Source organism: Anser anser, assembly GCF_964211835.1.
Source record: "Anser anser genome assembly, chromosome: 14".
Classification (NCBI taxonomy): domain Eukaryota; kingdom Metazoa; phylum Chordata; class Aves; order Anseriformes; family Anatidae; genus Anser; species Anser anser.
The window spans coordinates 20,146,312-20,164,433 of record NC_139735.1 but is presented as its reverse complement, the minus strand read 5'-3'; the positions used below and the strand labels follow the sequence as shown (position 1 = coordinate 20,164,433).

At 61.5% G+C, this 18,122-nt stretch overlaps 1 protein-coding gene across 1 annotated transcript; it reads right to left on the bottom strand.

The window, feature by feature from the left end:
• Nucleotides 1-5,297: 5,297 nt before the first annotated feature.
• LOC310881648 (uncharacterized protein) lies at nt 5,298-18,122 on the bottom strand. Its single transcript, XM_083799161.1, has 2 exons — nt 15,619-18,122; nt 5,298-14,302 (listed from the first exon to the last, which is right to left on the bottom strand). The coding sequence occupies exon 2, from the start codon at nt 10,084-10,086 to the stop codon at nt 8,410-8,412; it is 1,677 nt and encodes a 558-aa protein (XP_083655287.1). The 5' UTR covers nt 10,087-14,302; nt 15,619-18,122; the 3' UTR covers nt 5,298-8,409.

The window sequence follows — 18,122 nt, the reverse complement described above, 5'->3', positions numbered from 1 at the left end:
GCTCCACTGGGGATGCACTGCAGTGAGTCCAGAGAGTGCACTGGCACCACCGGGGATTCACTGCAGTGAGTCCAGAGAGTGCACTGGCACCTCAGGGGCTGCAACGCAGTGAGTCCAGAGAGTGCCCTGGCACCTCTGGGGATGCAGTGCAGTGAGTCCAGAGAGTGCACTGGCACCGCTGGGGATGCAGTGCAGTGAGTCCAGAGAGTGCACTGGCACCACTGGTTTTGCAGTATAGTGAGTCCAGAGAGTGCACTGGCACCACTGGGGATGCACTGCAGTTGCTCCAGAGAGTGCACTGGCACCACTGGGGATGCACTACAGTGAGTCCAGAGAGTGCACTGGCACCACGGGGGATGCAGTGCAGTGAGTCCAAAGAGTGCACTGGCACCACTGGGGATGCAGTGCGTTGAGTCCAGAGAGTGCACTGTCACCACTGGGGATGCAATGCAGTGGCTCCAGAGAGTGCACTGGCACCGCCGGGGATACAGTGCAGTGAGTTCAGAGAGTGCACTGGCACGGCTGGGGATGCACTGCAGTAAGTGCAGAGAGTGCACTGGCACCACTGGGGATGCAGTGCAGTGAGTCCAGAGAGTTCACTGGCACCACTGGGGATGCACTGCAGTGAGTCCAGAGGGTGCACTGGCACCACTGGGGATGCAGTGCAGTGAGTCCAGAGAGTGCAGTGGCACCACTGGGGATGCAGTGCAGTGAGTCCAGAGAGTGCACTGGCACCACTGGGAATGCATGCAGTGACTCCAGAGAGTGCACTGGCACCACTGGGGATGCACTGCAGTGAGTCCATAGACTGGTTAGGCACCACTGGGGATGCAGTGCAGTGAGTCCAGAGAGTACACTGGCACCACTGGGGTTGCACTGCAGTGAGTCCAGAGAGTGCACTGGCTCCACTGGGGATGCAGTTCAGTGAGTCCAGAGAGTGCACTGACACCACTGAGGATGCAGTTCAGTGAGTCCAGAGAGTGCACTGGCACCACTGGTGATGCAGTGCAGTGAGTCCAGAGAGTGCACTGGCACCTCAGGGGATGCACTGCAGTGAGTCCAGAGAGTGCACTGGCACCACTGGGTATGCAGTGCAGTGAGTCCAGAGAGTGCACTGGCACCACCGGGGATTCACTGCAGTGAGTCCAGAGAGTGCACTGGCACCACTGGGGATGCACTGCAGTGAGTCCAGAGAGTGCACTGGCACCTCAGGGGCTGCAATGCAGTGAGTCCAGAGAGTGCCCTGGCACCTCTGGAGATGCAGTGCAGTGAGTCCAGAGAGTGCACTGGCACCACTGGGGATGCACTGCAGTGAGTCCAGAGAGTGCACTGGCACCACTGGGGATGCACTGCAGTGAGTCCAGAGAGTGCACTGACACCACTCGGGATGCACTGCAGTGAGTCCAGAGAGTGCACTGGTACCACTTGGGATGCAGTGCAGTGCGTCCAGAGAGTGCACTGGAACCACTGGGGATGCAGAACAGTGAGCCCAGAGAGTGCACTGTCAGCACTGGGGATGCAGTGCAGTGAGTCCAGAGAGTGCACTGACACCACTGGGAATGCAGTGCAGTGAGTCCAGTGAGTGCACTGGCACCACTGGGGATGCAGTGCAGTGAGTCCAGAGAGTGCAGTGACACCACTGGGGATTAAGTGCATTGACTCCAGAGAGTGCACTGGCACCAATGGGGATGCAGTGCAGTAAGTCCAGAGAGTGCACTGGAACCACTGGGGATGCACTGCAGTGAGTCCAGAGAGTGCACTGGCACCACTGGAGATGCACTGCAGTGCGTCCAGAGAGTGCACTGGCACCACTGGGGCTGCAGTGCAGTGAGTCCAGAGAGTGCATGGCACCACTGGTGATGCACTGCAGTGAGTCCAGAGAGTGCCCTGGCACCTCTGGGGATGCAGTGCAGTGACTCCAGAGAGTGCACTGGCACCACTGGGGATGCACTACAGTGAGTCCAGAAAGTGCACTGGCAGCACTGGGGATGCAGTGCAGTGAGTCCAGAGAGTGCACTGGCACCATTGGGGGTGCACCCCGGTGAGTCCAGAGAGTGCACTGGCACCACAGGGGATGCAGTGCAGTGAGTCCAGAGAGTGCACTGGCACCATTGGGGGTGCACCCCTGTGAGTCCAGAGAGTGCACTGGCACCACAGGGGATGCAGTGCAGTGAGTGCAGAGAGTGCACTGGCACCACTGGGGATGCAGTGCATTGAGTCCACAGAGTGCACTGGCACCACTGGGGATGTACTGCAGTGAGTCCAGAGAGTGCACTGGCACCACTGGGGATGAAGTGCAGTGAGTCCAGAGAGTGCACTGGCACCACTGGGGATGCAGTGCTCTGAGTCCAGAGAGTGCACTGGCACCACTGAGGATGCAGTGCAGTTAGTCCAGAGAGTGCACTGGCACCACTGGGGATGCAGTGCAGTGAGTCCAAAGAGTACACTGGTACCACTTGGGATGCAGTGCAGTGAGTCCAGAGGGTGCACTGGAACCACTGGGGATGCAGAACAGTGAGTCCACAGAGTGCACTGGCACCTCTGGAGATGTACTGCAGTGAGTCCAGAGAGTGCCCTTGCACCACTGGGGATGAAGTGCAGTGAGTCCAGAGAGTGCCGAGTCACCCCGGTGACTCCCGGCAAGCCCCGGGGCACCCCCAAGGACCCACCCCGGTGACCCCCGGCAAGCCCCCGGGCGCCTACGAGGACCCATCCCGGTGACACCCGGCAAACCCCGGGCACCACCATGGACCCACCCCGGAGACCCCCAGCAAGACCCCGGGCGCCCCCGAGGACTTAGCCCGGTGACCTCCGGCGGGACCCCAGGTGCCCCTGAGGACACACCCCGGTGACGCCTGGCAAGCCCCTGGGCGGCCCGAGGACCCACCCCGGTGACCCCTGGCAAGCCCCTGGGCGCCTCCGAGGACCCACCCCGTTGACCTCCGGCAAGCCCCCTGTCGCCCCCGAGGACCCACCCCGGTGACCCCTGGCAAGCCCCCAGGCGCCCCCCAGGACCCAGCCCAGTGACCCCCGGCAAGACCCCTGGCGCCCCCGAGGACCCACCCCGGTGACCCCCAGCAAGCCCCCGGGCTCCCCTAAGGACCCACCCCGGTGATCCCCGGCAAGACCCCTGACGCCCCCGGGGACCCACCCCAGTGAATCCCGGCAAGCCCCGGGGCGCACCTGAGGACCCACCCCGGTGACCCCCGGCAGGTCCCCAGCGCGTACGAGGACCCGCCCCGGTGACCCCCGGAAAGCCGCCGGGCTTCCCCGAGGACCCACCCCGGTGACCCCGAGCAAGCCCCCGGGCGCCTCTGAGGATCCACCCCGGTGACCACCGCAAGCCCCCAGGCGCCTCCGAGGACCCAGTTTGGTGACCCCCAGCAGAACCCCGGGCGTCCCTGAGGAACCACCCCGGTTACCCCCGGCAAGCCCCCTGGCGCCCCCGAGGACCCACACCAGTGACCCTCCAGCAAGCCCCCATGCGCCCCCGAGGACCCACCTCGGTGACCCCCGGTAAGCCCCCGGGTGTGCCGGAGGACCCACCCCGGTGACCCTCCATGCGGTCCCCAGGCGCCTCCGAGGACGCACCCCGGTGACCCCAGGCAAGCCCACGGGCGCCTCCGAGGACCCACCCCGGTGACCCCTGGCAAGCCCCCTGTCGCCCCCGAGGACCCACCCCGGTGACCCCTGTCAAGCCCCCAGGCGCCCCCCAGGACCCAGCCCAGTGACCCCCGGCAAGACCCCTGGTGCCCCCGAGGACCCACCCCGGTGACCCCCAGCAAGCCCCCGGGCTCCCCTAAGGACCCACCCCGGTGATCCCCGGCAAGACCCCTGACGCCCCCGGGGACCCACCCCAGTGAATCCCGGCAAGCCCCGGGGCGCACCTGAGGACCCACCCCGGTGACCCCCGGCAGGTCCCCAGCGCGTACGAGGACCCGCCCCGGTGACCCCCGGAAAGCCGCCGGGCTTCCCCGAGGACCCACCCCGGTGACCCCGAGCAAGCCCCCGGGCGCCTCTGAGGATCCACCCCGGTGACCACCGCAAGCCCCCAGGCGCCTCCGAGGACCCAGTTTGGTGACCCCCGGCAGAACCCCGGGCGTCCCTGAGGAACCACCCCGGTTACCCCCGGCAAGCCCCCGGGCGCCCCCGAGGACCCACCCCGGTGACCCCCGGCAAGCCCCCATGCGCCCCCGAGGACCCACCCCGGTGACCCTCCAGCAAGCCCCCATGCGCCCCCGAGGACCCACCTCGGTGACCCCCGGTAAGCCCCCGGGTGCGCGGGAGGACCCACCCCGGTGACCCTCCATGCGGTCCCCAGGCGCCTCCGAGGACGCACCCCGGTGACCCCTGGCAAGCCCACGGGCGCCTCTGAGGACCCACCCCGGTGACCCCCGGCAGGACCCCGGGCGCCCCCGAGGACCCACCCCGGTGATACCTGGCAAGCCCCCGGCGCCCCCGAGGACCCATACCGGTGACACCCGGCAAGCCCACGGGCGCCTCCGATGACCCACCCCAGTGACCCCCGGCAAGCCCCCGGGTGCCCCCGAGGACCCACCCCAGTGACCCCCGGCAGGACCCCGGGCGCCTCTGAGGACCCACCCCGGTGAACCCCAGCGGGTCCCCAGGTGCCCCCGAGGACCCACCCTGGTGACCCCCGGCGGGACCCCGTGTGCCCCCGAGGACCCACCACGGTGACCCCCGGCGGGACCCTGTGTGCCCCCGAGGACCCACCACGGTGACCCCCAGCATGACCCCGGGCGCCCCTGAGGACCCACCCCGGTGACCCCCAGATAGCCTCCAGGTGCCCCGGAGGACCCACCCCTGTGACCCCTGGCAAGCCCCCGGCTGCCCCAGAGGACCCACTCCGGTGACACCCGGCAGAACCCAGGCACCCCCAAGGACCCACCCCGGTGACCCCCGGCGGGACCACAGGCGCCCCCTAGGACCCACCCCGGTGAACCCCGGCGGGACCCCGGGCGCCCCCGAGGACCCACCCCGGTGACCCCCGGCAAGCCCCCGGGCGCCCCCGAGAACCAACCCCGTTGAACCCCTGCGGGACCGCGGGCGCCCCCAAGGACCCACCCCCGTGACCCCCGGCAAGCCCCGGGCGCCCCCGAGGACCCACCCCGGTGACCCCCGTCAAGGCCCCGGGCGCCCCCGAGGACCCACTCCAGTGACCCCCAGCGGGACCCAGGGCACTCCTGAGGACCCACCCCGGTGATGCCCGGCAAAGCCCCAGGCGTCCCCAAGGACCCACCCCAGTGAATCCCGGCGGGACCCCGTGCGCCCTCGAGGACCCACCCCAGTTACCCCCCAGCGGGACCCCGGGCGCCCCCAAGGACCCACACCGGTGATCCCCGGCAAGCCCCCGAGGACCCACCCCGGTGACCACAGGGCGTCTCCGACCGCCCCCGAGGACCCACCCCGGTGACAGCCAGCGGGACCCCGGGCGCCCCAAAGGAACCACCGCGGTGATCCCCAGCTTTACCACGGGCGCCCCCGAGGACCCACCCTGGTAACCCCCGGCGAGACCCCGGGCGCCCCCGAGGACCCAGCCTTGTGATCCTCGATGGGACCCCGGGCGCCCCCAAGGACCCAGCCCGGTGACCCCTAGCAGGACCCCGGGCGCCCCCGAGGACCCACCCCATTGAACCCCTGCGGGACCCCGGGCGCCCCGGAGGACCCACCCCCGTGACCCCCGGCAAGCCCCTGGGCGCCCCCGAGGACTCACCCCGATGACCCCCAGCAAGACCCCGGGCGCCCCCGAGGACCCACCCAGGAGACCCCCGGTGGGGCCCCAGGTACCCCGAGGACCCACCCCGGTGACCCCCGGCGGGACCCAGGGCAGTCCTGAGAACCCACCCCGGTGAACCCCAGCGGGACCCCGGGCGCCCCCGAGGACCCAAACCGGTGACCCCCAGCAAGCCCCCGGGCGCCCCCTAGAACCCACCCCAGTGACGCCCAGCAAGACCCTAGGTGCCCCCGAGGACCCACCCCGGAGATCCCCGGTGGGACCCCAGGCGCACCCGAGGACATGCCCTGGTGACCCCCGGCGGGACCCCGGGCGCCCCCGAGGACCCGCCCCAGTGAACCCCAGCGGGACCCCGGGCGCCCCCGAGGACCCACCCCGGTGACCCCCGGCAAGACCCCGGGCGCCCCCGAAGACCCACCCCGGTGACCCCCAGATGGACCCCGGGCGCCCCGGAGGACCCACCCCGGAGACCCCCGGGCGCCCCCGAGGACCCACCCCGGTGAACCCCGGCAGGAACCTGGGCGCCCACGAGGACCCACCCCGGTGACACCCGGCGGGACCACGGGCACCCCTGAGGACCCACACTGGTGACCCCCGGCAGGAACCCGGGCGTGCACGAGGACCAACCCCGGTGACCCCTGGCGGGACCCCGGGCGCCTTTTAGGACCCACCCTGGTGACCCCCGGCGGGACCCCGGGCGCCTCCGAGGACCCACCACGGTGACCCCTGGCGGGACCCCGGGCGTCCCTGAGGACCCACACCGGTGACCCCTGGCAAGTATCTGGGCATGCCCAAAGACCCACTCCGGAGACCCCCGGCAGTACCCCGGGCACCCCCGAGGACCAACCCCCATGACCCGACACTGGACCCCGGGCGCCCGTGAGGACCCACCCCGGTGACGCCCGGCGGGAACCCGGGCGACCCCGAGGACCCACCCCAGTGACCCCCAGCGGGACCCCTGGCGCCCCAGAGGACCCACCCCAGTGACCCCCGTCAAGGCCCCGGGCGCCCCCGAAGACCCACTCCAGTGACCACCAGCGGGATCCCGTGCGCCCCCGAGGACCCACCCCTGTGACCCCCAGCGGGACCCTGAGCGCCCCCGAAGACCCACCCTAGTGACCCCTGGCGGGACCCCGGGCACCTCAGTGGACCCACCCCAGTGACCCCTGGCGGAACCCCAGGCGCCCCCGAGGACCAACCCTGGTGACCCCCGGCAGGACCCCACTCGCCCCGGAGGACCCACCACGGTGACCCCCGGCAAGTCCCCTGGCGCCCCCGAGGACCCACCCCAGTGACCCCCCTTAAGTCCCCGGACGCCCCCGAGGACCCACCCCGGTGAAAGCCAGCGGGACAGCAGGTGTCCAGGAGGACCCACCCCATTGACCCCCAGCGGGACCCCAGGCGCCCCCGCAGACCCACTCCGGTGAATCCCGGCGGGACCCCGGGCGCCCCCGAGGACCCACCCTTGTGACCCCTGGCGGGACCCCGGGCGCCCCCGAAGGCCCACCCGGTGACCCCCGACGGGACCCCGGGCGCCCCCGAGGACCCACCCCAGTGAACCCCTGCGGGACCCCGGGCGCCCCCGAGGACCCACCACGATGATCCGCGGCAAGTCACCGGGCGTGCCCGAGGACCCACCCCGGGCCCCCCAGCAAGTCCTCGGGCGCCCCCGAGGACCCACCTGGGTGACCCCTGGCGGGACCCCGGGCGCACCGGAGGACCCACGGCGCCCCCGAGGACCCACCCAGGTGACCCCTGGCAAGTATCTGGGCGTGCCCAAAGACCCACACCGGAGACCCCCGGCAGTACCCCGGGCGCCCCCGGGGACCCACCCCCATGACCCGACGCGGGACCCCGGGCACCCCTGAGGACCCACCCCGGTGACGCCCGGCGGGACCCCGGGCGAGCCCGAGGACCCACCCCGGTGACCCCCGGCGGGACCCCTGATGCCCCAGAGGACCCTCCCAGGTGACCCCCGGCGGGACCCGGGGCGCCCCTGAAGACCCACCCCGGTGATCCTCGGCGGGACCCCTGGCGCCACTGAGGACCCACCCACGTGACCCCCGGCAAGACCCCGGGCACCCCCAAGGACCCAACCCGGTAACCCCCGGCGGGAACCCGGGCACGACAGAGGACCCACGCCGGTGATCCCCGGCAAGCCCCTGGGCTCCCCCAAGGACCCACCACGGTGACCCCCGGCGGGAACCTGGGCGCCGCAGAGTACCCAGCCCGGTGACCCCTGGCAAGCCCCCGGGCGCACCCGAGGACCCACCCCGGTGACCCCCCAGCAAGCCCCCGGGCGCCCCCGAGGACCCACCCCCGTGACCCCCGGCAAGCCCCCGGGCACCCCCGAGGACCCACCCCCGTGACCCCTGGGCGCCCCCGAGGACCCATCCCAGTGACCCCCGGCGAGCCCCCAGACGCACCCGAGGACCCACCCCGGTGACCTCCGACCAGCCCCCGGGAGCCCCCGAGGATCCACCCCAGTGACCCCCGGCCAGACACCGGGCGCCCCCGAGGACCCACCCCGGTCACCCCCGGCGAGTCCCCGGGCGCCCCACAGGACCCACCCCGGTGACCTCCTGTGAGACCCGGGGAGCCCCCGAGGACCCATCCCTGTGACCCCCGGCGAGCCCCCAGGTGCCCCCGAGGACCTACCCCGTTGAACCCCGGCGAACACCCAGGCGCCCTTGAGGACCCAGCCCAGCTAGCCCCTGCAGGTTCACGGGCGCCCCGTTGTATCCACCCTGGCAACCCCCAGAAGGGCTCCTGGGCACCCCGGAGGACCCACCCCAGTGACCCCCGCTGGGCCCCCGGGCGCCCCGGAGCTCCCACCGCGGTGACCTCTGGCAGACCCCCGGTCGCCCCGGAGAACCCACCAGAGTAACCCCTGCGGGTCCCCAGGCGCCCCAGAGGACCCACCCCAATGACCCCTGGCGGGCCACCCGGCACCCAAGTGGACCCACCCTGCTGACCCCCCGCGGGCCCCAGAGGACCCAACCCGGTGGTTCGCGGCAGGCCAACGGGCGCCCCGGAAGACCCACCCTGGAGACCCCCAGCGGGCCCCAGGGCGCCCTATAGGACCCACCTAGGTGACCCCTGGCAGGTCCCGGGGGCCCCGGAGAACCCACCCCGGTGACCCCCAGCGGGCCCCCGGGTACCCTAGACAACCCTCCAGGGTGCCCCCGGCAGGCCCTCCGGTGCCCCACAGGACCCAGCCTGGTGACCCCCAGTGGGCCCCAGGGCGCGCCAGAGGACCCACTCCTGTGACCCCTGGTGTGCCCTCGGACGCCCCAAACGACCCACTGCTGTGACCCCCAGTGGGCCTCCGGACACCCCAGAGGACCCACCCCTGTGACCCCCGGCAGGCACCCTGGGGCCCAGGAGGATCCAACCTGGTGACCCCTGGCGGGCCCCCAGGTGCCCAGGAGGACCCAGCCCAGTGAACCCTGGCAGGCCCCGGAGGACCCACCCTGGTGACCGCCCGGGCGACCCGGAGGACCCACCCCGGAGACCCCCGGTGACTGCCCGGGCGACCCGGAGGACCCACCCCGGAGACCCCTGGCAGGCCCCTGGGCGGACCGGAGGAACCACCCCTGTGATGCCCAGCGGACCCCCCGAGGTGCCCCAGAGGACCCACCCCAGTGCACCCCAGCAGGCCCCCGGGTCCCCCTGAGGACCCCCCCTGCTGCACCCCGGCAGGCCGCCCCCAGGCACCCCATCAGGCCCCCCCGGGCACCCCGGAGGACCCCCCCCGCTGCACCCCAGCAGGCCCCCAGGGGCCTATTAGGACCCACCCCTGTGACCCCTGGCAGGCCCCCTGGGGCCCAGGAGGACCCACCCCGGTGACCCCCGGCAGGCCCCCAGCTGCCCCGGAGGACCCACCCTGGTGACCCCCAGCGGGCACCCTGGGGCCCAGGAGGATCCAACCCGGTGACCCCCAACGGGCCCCCGGGTGCCCAGGAGGACCCAGCCCGGTGACAGCCCGGGCACCCCGGAGGATCCACCCCGGAGACCCCCAGCAGGCCCCTGGGCGGACCAGAGGAACCACCCCTGTGAAGCCCGGCAGACCCCCGGGCGCCCCGGATGACCCACCCCAGTGCACCCCGGCAGGCCCCCGGGTCCCCCTGAGGACCCCCCCCGCTGCACCCCAGCAGGCCCACCCTGGGTGCCCCATAGGAATTCCCCCGCTGCACCCCGGCGGGCCCCTGGGGGCCTAGCAGGACCCATCCTGGTGACCCGCGGAGGACCCACCCCATGACCCACGGCGGGTCCTCTGGGGCCCAGGAGGATCCAGCCCGGTGACCCCCGGCGGGCCCCCAAGGACCCATCCTGGTGACCCCTCGGGCACCCCAGAGGACCCACCCCGGTGGCACCCAGCAGGACCCCGCCCACCGAACCCAGCAGGCTCCCAGGGGCCCTGACCGACACCGCCCAGCCACCCCTGGGGGACCAGATCTGGTTACTGAGGACTGCCCACTGCAATTTGGTGCAGCAAATTGCTTGCGAAATCCCCCTTTCCCCCATTGTTTTTATTTGCAACTCACTTACCCATGCCTCTAGTATTGGCATAGATTTTCCATCCTTTTTTCTCCTGTCCTCTCTATGGTCACAGTAGTCAAACTACAGGATGGCACGGGCTATGTACCCTCTCTGTCGTCTTCCTTGCACAGAAGGACACTTACCCCTCATACCTCTGACACTTGTTTGTACAGGTGGGGAGGAAGATAAATTCTCTAAGTTGGTGGACCTCTCCTGAAAGTTTTTCCACAGCCGAGACGCAGGCCTGTAGGGAAGAGGAGAGGCTTCCTTCGTACTGCCAGGGCTGTTTAGCCAATTCATCCACTGCGGGTTCCTCATGGTCTTTCCAGTGAAGGTGCCCCCTACTCTAGATGCCTGCCCATATCCTCCCACTCTCCCTGCCACTCCTAACTATCCTGCCTTGGGACAGATCTCTGGATGACACTCTTCAGTATTTGTTTAACCTTAGACAAAACCTGAAGTGTATTCAGGAGACATAACGAGAAGAACATGCTGGTCTGAACATCGCAAGGATAGTCGAAGTTTTGGAAAGCTACCATAACACTCCTGGAGGAGAAGAAAGGGAGAGTGGACAAGTGGGAAAAAACACTGTCCCCTGACCCTACCTCAGAAACTATTAACAATTACACCTTTCACACTTTCTCTTCAGGGAGCCAACCTACAGAGGGGTCAGGGGGAAATGTCCAACAATAGTTTCTTTCTTTGAAGTTATCTCCTTGAAACTATAACTTCTGGTAATCTAAAGGCTTTTGACTTGCGTATTGTGGAAACAGCATTTCTTTTATGAACAGAACATTCTCACAATTTCCACTTAGTGAAAGTAATGATAATGCCACCACTATCTATCCAAATCTGTTCCTACTTACCAGAAGACATCATTTGAGTTCACATTAAGGCATCTTTTTCACACAGTCTGTTGTTCAATCTTAACAAATACTTAAGAACTTTCTTCAAAGTCAGGCTTACCTGTAAGCACTTGAGCTTCTGAGTTTTTTTGTTTTTAATTATTATTTTATTTTATTTTTAAGGGTTGGAAAGGGAGCTTAGAATCCACATAAGTAATTTCACTGAAAACAGGCAAGGTGAAGGAAGTACTTAAACTCCTCAACATTAAACAACCGTAGAACCCAGGAACACTTACCTGCCAGCTTCTGAACTTGAGTCACTTCCAAACTACTTCACAGTGAAGTCATACCACCAGGGTTTTACTGTACTGAGAAGGCACCACCAACGTAGCTAGCTCCTAGAGTCACTAAAACTATTCCACAGGGATGGTAGAAAACATGAAGAAAAAGCAGCCTCCTGAGGAACACTGAGTCCATTTCACCACAGTAGGAAAGCACCCTAGATAACCCAAGCCTCTAGCTCTCCTGGGTAGGTAATTCCCTACAAGTCCTCATGCTTCCTATAGAGCAAAGGTCAAATGATCCACACCTGGCAGATTTCACTTAACAAGGGTAGAGCCAAGAGACCTTGTGGAATAGGCTCATCTACCTGGCTTCAGTCTTTTAAGGTCAATCGCTCCTTATCACTAATAGAAATAGCCTGAGATGGGGCTTAGTGGTTAGAGTTGACCTAATGAATTAACTACAAAAGGTGCACAAGGGTCATATTTCTGGTAGTCATCTGTGAGGAAAATTAGTACAGCGTCTGTTAAAATCAATCAATCAATCAATCAATTTATAAATAAATAGAAGAAATAAAAGAAAAAAGAAAATGACCTTAAAGGCAAAATTGCTATCATAGATTTTCATCTGTCTAGTCATGGCAGATAAAGAATATAGTAATCAGAATTACTTTTCTTGACATTAATGTTATTTAAATTTGCTTTTCTGAGATCTCTTCTTTATGTAGGACTTTTCAAAATCTAGCCCTGTGACCTCTGACTACACTGTTTACTTGGGCTGCATAAAAACTCTCACATATAAATGCCAGGATCAGGATCCTCACCCACTATTCAGGTCAAGGATTGGGCTGAAGGTTTGGGCTTTAATTTGGTTACATGCCTACATTGCTGTTTCCTGGCAGGTCATGGGAAGAAGATTGGCTGGCTTGGGGGAGCTTATGTACACGTGGCTTTTAGGCTGCAGCCAAAGTGTTCCTCAAGATCTGGAAGTTTGAAGAGGGTTGCAGTCTCCAAGCTCAGATACAACCACATATTAGTCTGGCGCAACTGATTTTTGTGTTCCTTGCACTAGCTGTTCCTTCACCTCCTCTTCAGAGACAAGAACACGCATCTCTTTTGTGCTCCTTCGTTAGTAAACAAATCAGGAGAGATTAAAGCCCCTTTCTTCAAGTCAGTAAGATACCGGGCTACAAAGATGGTGAAGGGCCTAGAGGGGAAGATTTATGAGGAGCGGCTGAGGTCACTTGGCCTGTTCAGCCTGGAAAAGAGGAAGCTGAGGGAAGACCTCATCGCAGTCTACAGCTTCCTCACGAGGGGGAGCGGAGGGGCAGGCACTGATCTATTCTCTTTAGTCACCAGTGATAGGACCCGAGGGAAGGGTGTCAAGCTGAGGCAGGGGAGGTTCAGGCTACACATCAGGAAGAGGTTCTTCACTGAGAGGGTGGTCGTCCACTGGAACAGGCTCCCCAGGGAAGGAGTCACTGCACCAAGCCTGCCAGAGTTTAAGAAGCGTTTCGACTGTGCACTTAGTCACATGGTCTGAATTTTGGGGTAGACGTGTGTGGTGCCAGGAGTTGGACTCGATGATCCTTATGGGACCGTTCCAACTCAGGCTATTCTATGATTCTATACCCGCCTTTGGTTTCAGCAAGAATTCAGGCCCTCACAACTGAAGTTTCTTCTGGATGGTGTTTCTTCTGAATAGGATAATTTCATTTCCCTTTTGAAGACTTACAAGGATGTAGTAACAAAAGCAAAGGCCTAAAACAGTACCTGAGGCATAGGCTACTTTTCAGCCTGCAGCAGACTACAGGTAGGATATTATCATTTCAGACAACTAAGATCTACGTAATGTGAAGTGTTCCGGCATGCTTACAATTTGCCAAAGGCCAGAAAAGGGGACCTTCATTTTAAGACTGTATGGAAAAGAAAACAAAAACAACAACAACAGGGAAGGAACTTTTCCTTCACCTCAATTTTATTATTATTTTGCAACTCCTTCAGATATCCACAAGGAATTCTGCCGCTCTCCTCCCACACTCCAAAAAAAAAAAAAAAAATTAGAAATTGTGGCATAGAGGTATAATTTCAGTTCACACCAGAGGACATTCTTCTCACTGAAGTACAGTTAAGCCCCACAAAGTGCCAAAAAGCCTGCCAAAAAGTAATGTATTTACAAGTTAGTTTTACATGTTGGCATTATTTACTTGTCTGGTCTTGCATTCAGGGCTTGATCTATCTGGGGGGGAACATGTAATGCCGTGCAAGGTTGTTTGGTTGTATGACTGACAACATGACTTTAAAATTTTGAACTGTTTGTATAGAAGCAAAATACAGAAGAGTACACTATCCCCAATGGAAACGTAGAAACTACCTGTTGCTTCTCAGGTAGAAAGTTAAAAAGGTGTAAGCATCTGTTAAGGTGTAAGAAAAAGTGTCATCAGCTGTTTGAGCACAATTCTTACGTAAACATGAACATTTTGCTCTCCAATTTCCAACTTGGAGTGCAACATTTTTCATCATACTCTTAGATTAGGATTCTGATTCTAACACTGGTTCCTAGTGCAAATTTCCAGAGAAGAGAGAAGCAAACCAGTCCTGACTGCTTTGAATGAGATGGAGATAGCAACCAAATGTAAATGAATAAAATAAACCTGTAGGAATGTTTTCAAATAACTGTCGTTGTCCAAGAGCTTTAAATTCCTTGAATCCTTGAAAGGTAATTAATGTAAACTCAGGTTGCGTCACTGGATTTGAAGTAGTAGGCTAGACTTGCACCATTGCAGAGCCTCAGTCCCAGTTTAAATCGACACTGCCTCTAACTTCACAAGAATGAAAGAGAAAAGCACATCTTTCTACCTTGTCAGCTGCTGGCAGACCTAGAGAAAGAAAAAACAAAAGTTGTTAAAATTAAAAAGTAATGCTTTTTTAGGACATTTCACCCAATAGGTAATATTGAGTAGTAACCAGACAACAAATGAAAGGGAAGATGAAACAGTAGAAGGTACTTGCATGGCATTAATTTGCATGGCAATTGACAACAACCTCAATCTACAATGATTTATAAGTGCCTTACACCATTCACCCTTGAGACAGAAAAATGGGATTCCTATATTATGGAAGGGGAGTGCAATCCCTCTCAAAATACGAGAGTCTGGGCTACGCGACTGAGTACTGAAAATCTTAAGACTAGGCAGCACCGAAGTCAACTGAGAAGGGAGGATGAGTCTCTCTGGATGTTCACGTACCAGAAAGGAAACTCAGATTTTAGCCCTAAGCAGCTATTTTTAGAGACAGGCTGGGAAGAGGTTCTTTTTAACCCAGGGTCCATTTCAGCATCTTCAAAGCTAAAGAAATGGTTGACTGCTCTGTTGAATTGTGTTCCAGATGGAAAAACTCATGTTCCTGTTAACATGAAGAGGTTAATGTCTTGCTTCTGTCCTAAAGATGAGTTTTGGATTCAAACGTACCCCCTCCAAGATGAACAACTACCTTTACATTGTGGGGCTCATAGTCTGCATAAGAGATTTGTAGCTTCAAACTTTATAATGTCTCCTCTAGATGAAGGGAAGAGGTTGCAGACGTGTAAAAGGGCAAGACAACGTCCAAAAATACATTGCATTGCCACAAAGCTACTTTAACAGATTCCTGCCAGTGCAAAAACTCCTTTGCAAACCTCAACATATTAGACATTAGGGCTAAAAAGTGTGGAACGCTTTGTTTAACATTTTTCTGCATACTTCCAACTTTAGGAGCCAGTCAAGCTGAGATGACAGCGTGAGATCCCAACTGTGGCTTAGGATATGCTGTGCACCATAGAACTTCGTCCCCATAAGACACTTTGTTTAGGAATTACGTCCTCTGCGGTGACCTGATTTTTAAAGTTCCTTCAAAATATTCCTAGTGCTCTATGTAAGTCACACTGTCTTAATCCAGAAGTTTTCCTGGGGAGCAGATCTGGGGGCCAGATCTGGGGACTGAGCACTGCCCACTGGAAGTTAGAGCACCAAGTTTCTCAGAGAACACCTTTTTCCCATTTTTTTTCCTTGCAATTCAAGTACCCGTGCCTCTAGTGTCCTGGTAGATTTTCCATGCCTTTTTCTGAAGCCCTCTCCATGGTCACGTGGGTAAAACCACAGGGTGGCACAGCATGTGTACCCACTCTATCGTCTTCCTTGCACAGAAGGATGCTTACCCCTGATAGCTGAGACACTGGTTTGTACAGGTGGGAGGAAGATCAGTTCTCTTTAAGTTGGTGGACCTCTTCAGAAAGTTTCTCCAAGGCCAAGACGCAGATCTGTAGGGAAGAGAACAGGCTTTCTTCGTACTGCTTTTGACTTGCATATTGTGAAAACAACATTTCTTTTATGAACAACAAATTCTCACAATTTCCACTCAGTGAAAGTAATGATAATGCCACCAGTATCTATCCAAATCTGTTTCTACTTACCACAAGACAAAATTTGAATTCACATTAAGGCACATTTTTCACACAGTCTGTTGTTCAGTGTTAACAAATATAAGAACATTCTTCAAAGTCAGGTTTACCTGTAAGCACTTAAGCTTCTAAGGTTGTTTTTTTTGTTTGTTTTGCTTTTTGTTTGTTTTTTGGGTCCAGGTCCGGGACGGGGGGTCAGCTCTGGGTCCAGGTCTATGGGTTGGGTTTGAGTCCAGGGCTCCGGGTCGGGTCCAGGGTGGGAGATACAGGGTCGAGTCCAGGGTGGGGCTCAGCGTTTGGGCTTGGGGTTGACACTCAGGGATGGGGCTTAGGGTTAGCTCCAGGTCCTGGGTCAGCTCCGGGATTGGGGATCGGGGTCAGCTCCATGGTCCAGGGCTCGTGTCCGGAGCTCATAGTTAGCTCTGGAGTGGGGATTCCAGGGTCAACAATCTGGGGTCACTACTAGGGTCAGGGGCTCAGAGTTGGGGCTTGGGGTCAGGGCTTGGGGTCAGGGCTTAGGTTCAGGGCAAACTCTGGGGTCGAGGGTCCTGGGCTCGGGCATGGGTCCAGGTCTGGGGCTCAGGTTTGGAACTGGGTGCGGGGCTCTAGGGTTTGGTCTGGGTTGGGGGCTCCAGAGTCAGGTCCAGAGTGGGGTCTCCAGGGTCTGGTCTGAGGCAGGGGCTCTGGCGTTGGGTCTGGGTCGGTGGCTCAGGGATCAAGCGTCCGGGGTCAAGGGTTCGGGGTGTGGCTTGGGGTTAGGGCTCAGGTTTGGGACTCAGGTTTGGGTCCAGTTCTGGGGGTCAGGGTAGGGAGATCCAAGGTCAGGCCTGGGTCGCGGGCTCTGGGGTCGTATATCCAATGTCACACGTGTGGGTTTGAGGGTCCAGGGTAGGGACTCAGGGTTGGGGCTCAGGTTTGGGGCTAGGGGTTAGCTCCGGGTCCGGGGTCAGCTCCGGGTTTGGGGACTCTGGGACAGCTCTGAGGTCAGGGTCAGCTCTGGGGTCAGGGGCTCAGGGTCAGGGCTCGGGACTCGGGCTCAGGGTCAGGGCTCAGGGTTGGGGCTCGGGGTTGGGGCTTGGGGCCACCTCTGGGTCCAGGACTGGGGGTGAGCTTTGGGTCCAGGTCTTTGGGTTGGATTTGGGTCTGTGGCTCGGGGTCGAGTCCAGGGTAGGGGCTTCGGGGTCAGGTCTGGGGTGGGCTAAGGTTGGGGCTTGGGGTTGGCGCTCAGGGATGGGGCTCAGGGTTAGCTCCGGGTCCTGGGTCAGCTGCAGGGTTGGGGGCTCAGCGTTATCTCTGGGGTCAGGGCCTGGGGTCAGCTCAGGAGTGGGGATGCCGGGGTCGACAGTCTGGGGTCAGCTCTGGGGTCGGAGGCTTGTAGATGGAGCTCAGGGTCTGGGCTTGGGGTCAGGGTTTGGGGCGAACTCCAGGGTCGAGGGTCCTGGGCTCGGGCACAGGTCCGGGTCTGGGACTCGGGGTCGAATCCATGTCTGGGGCTCTGGGGTCTGGTCCAGGTTGGGTGCTCAGGGGTGGGGTCTGGGATGGGGTCTCCAGGGTCTGGTCTGGGGCAGAAACCCTGGCGTTGGGTCTGGGGGGGGTCACAGGTCCAGCGTCGAGGGTTCAGGGTTGGGGTTCCGGGGTCGAGTGTCCGGGATGGGGGCTTGGGGTTGGTGCCTAGGGGTCGAGCCCGGTTCTGGGGGTCAGGGTCAGGGGCTCTGGGGTTGGGTCCGGGTCAGGGGCTCTGCAGTCGTGACTCTGGTGTCAAGAGTTTGGGGTCGAGGGTCCGGGGTTGGGGCTCGGGGTTGGGGCTTAGGGTTGGGGCTCAGGATTGGGGCTCTTGGTTGGGGTTCGGGGTTAGCTCTGGGTCTGGGGTCAGCTCCGGGTTCAAGGGCTCAGGTTCAGCTCTGGGGTGGGGTTCTCAGGGTTGGGGGATCAGCACCAGGACTTTGGGTGGGGGATTGGGGTTGGGGCTTGGTTCCAGGGCTCAGTTCCACGGTCACGGGCAGGGTGGTGGCATGGATAGCGGGTAGGACAGCAGGATGGGCAGCTGGATGGGCAGCAGGATGGGCTACGGGCAGGTCTGAAAGCAGGGCAGCAGGATGGGCAGCAGGACGAGTAGGGCAGTAGTACAGGCAGCAGGCCGGACAGCAGGTCAGGCAGTAAAACAGACAGGACAGGCAGCAGCCCGGACAGGCGGTGCCCAGCAGATGGCGGCGGTGCCGCGGCGGCGCCCCGCAGGCAGCCCCCGAGTCGGGTCGGGTCTG

What these genes read in the sequence shown, in the direction of transcription:
- LOC310881648 (XM_083799161.1), bottom strand. Translation starts at nt 10,086, where the DNA reads ATGGGTCCTTGGGGGCCCGCCGGGGGTCACCGGGCTGGATCCTCCTGG.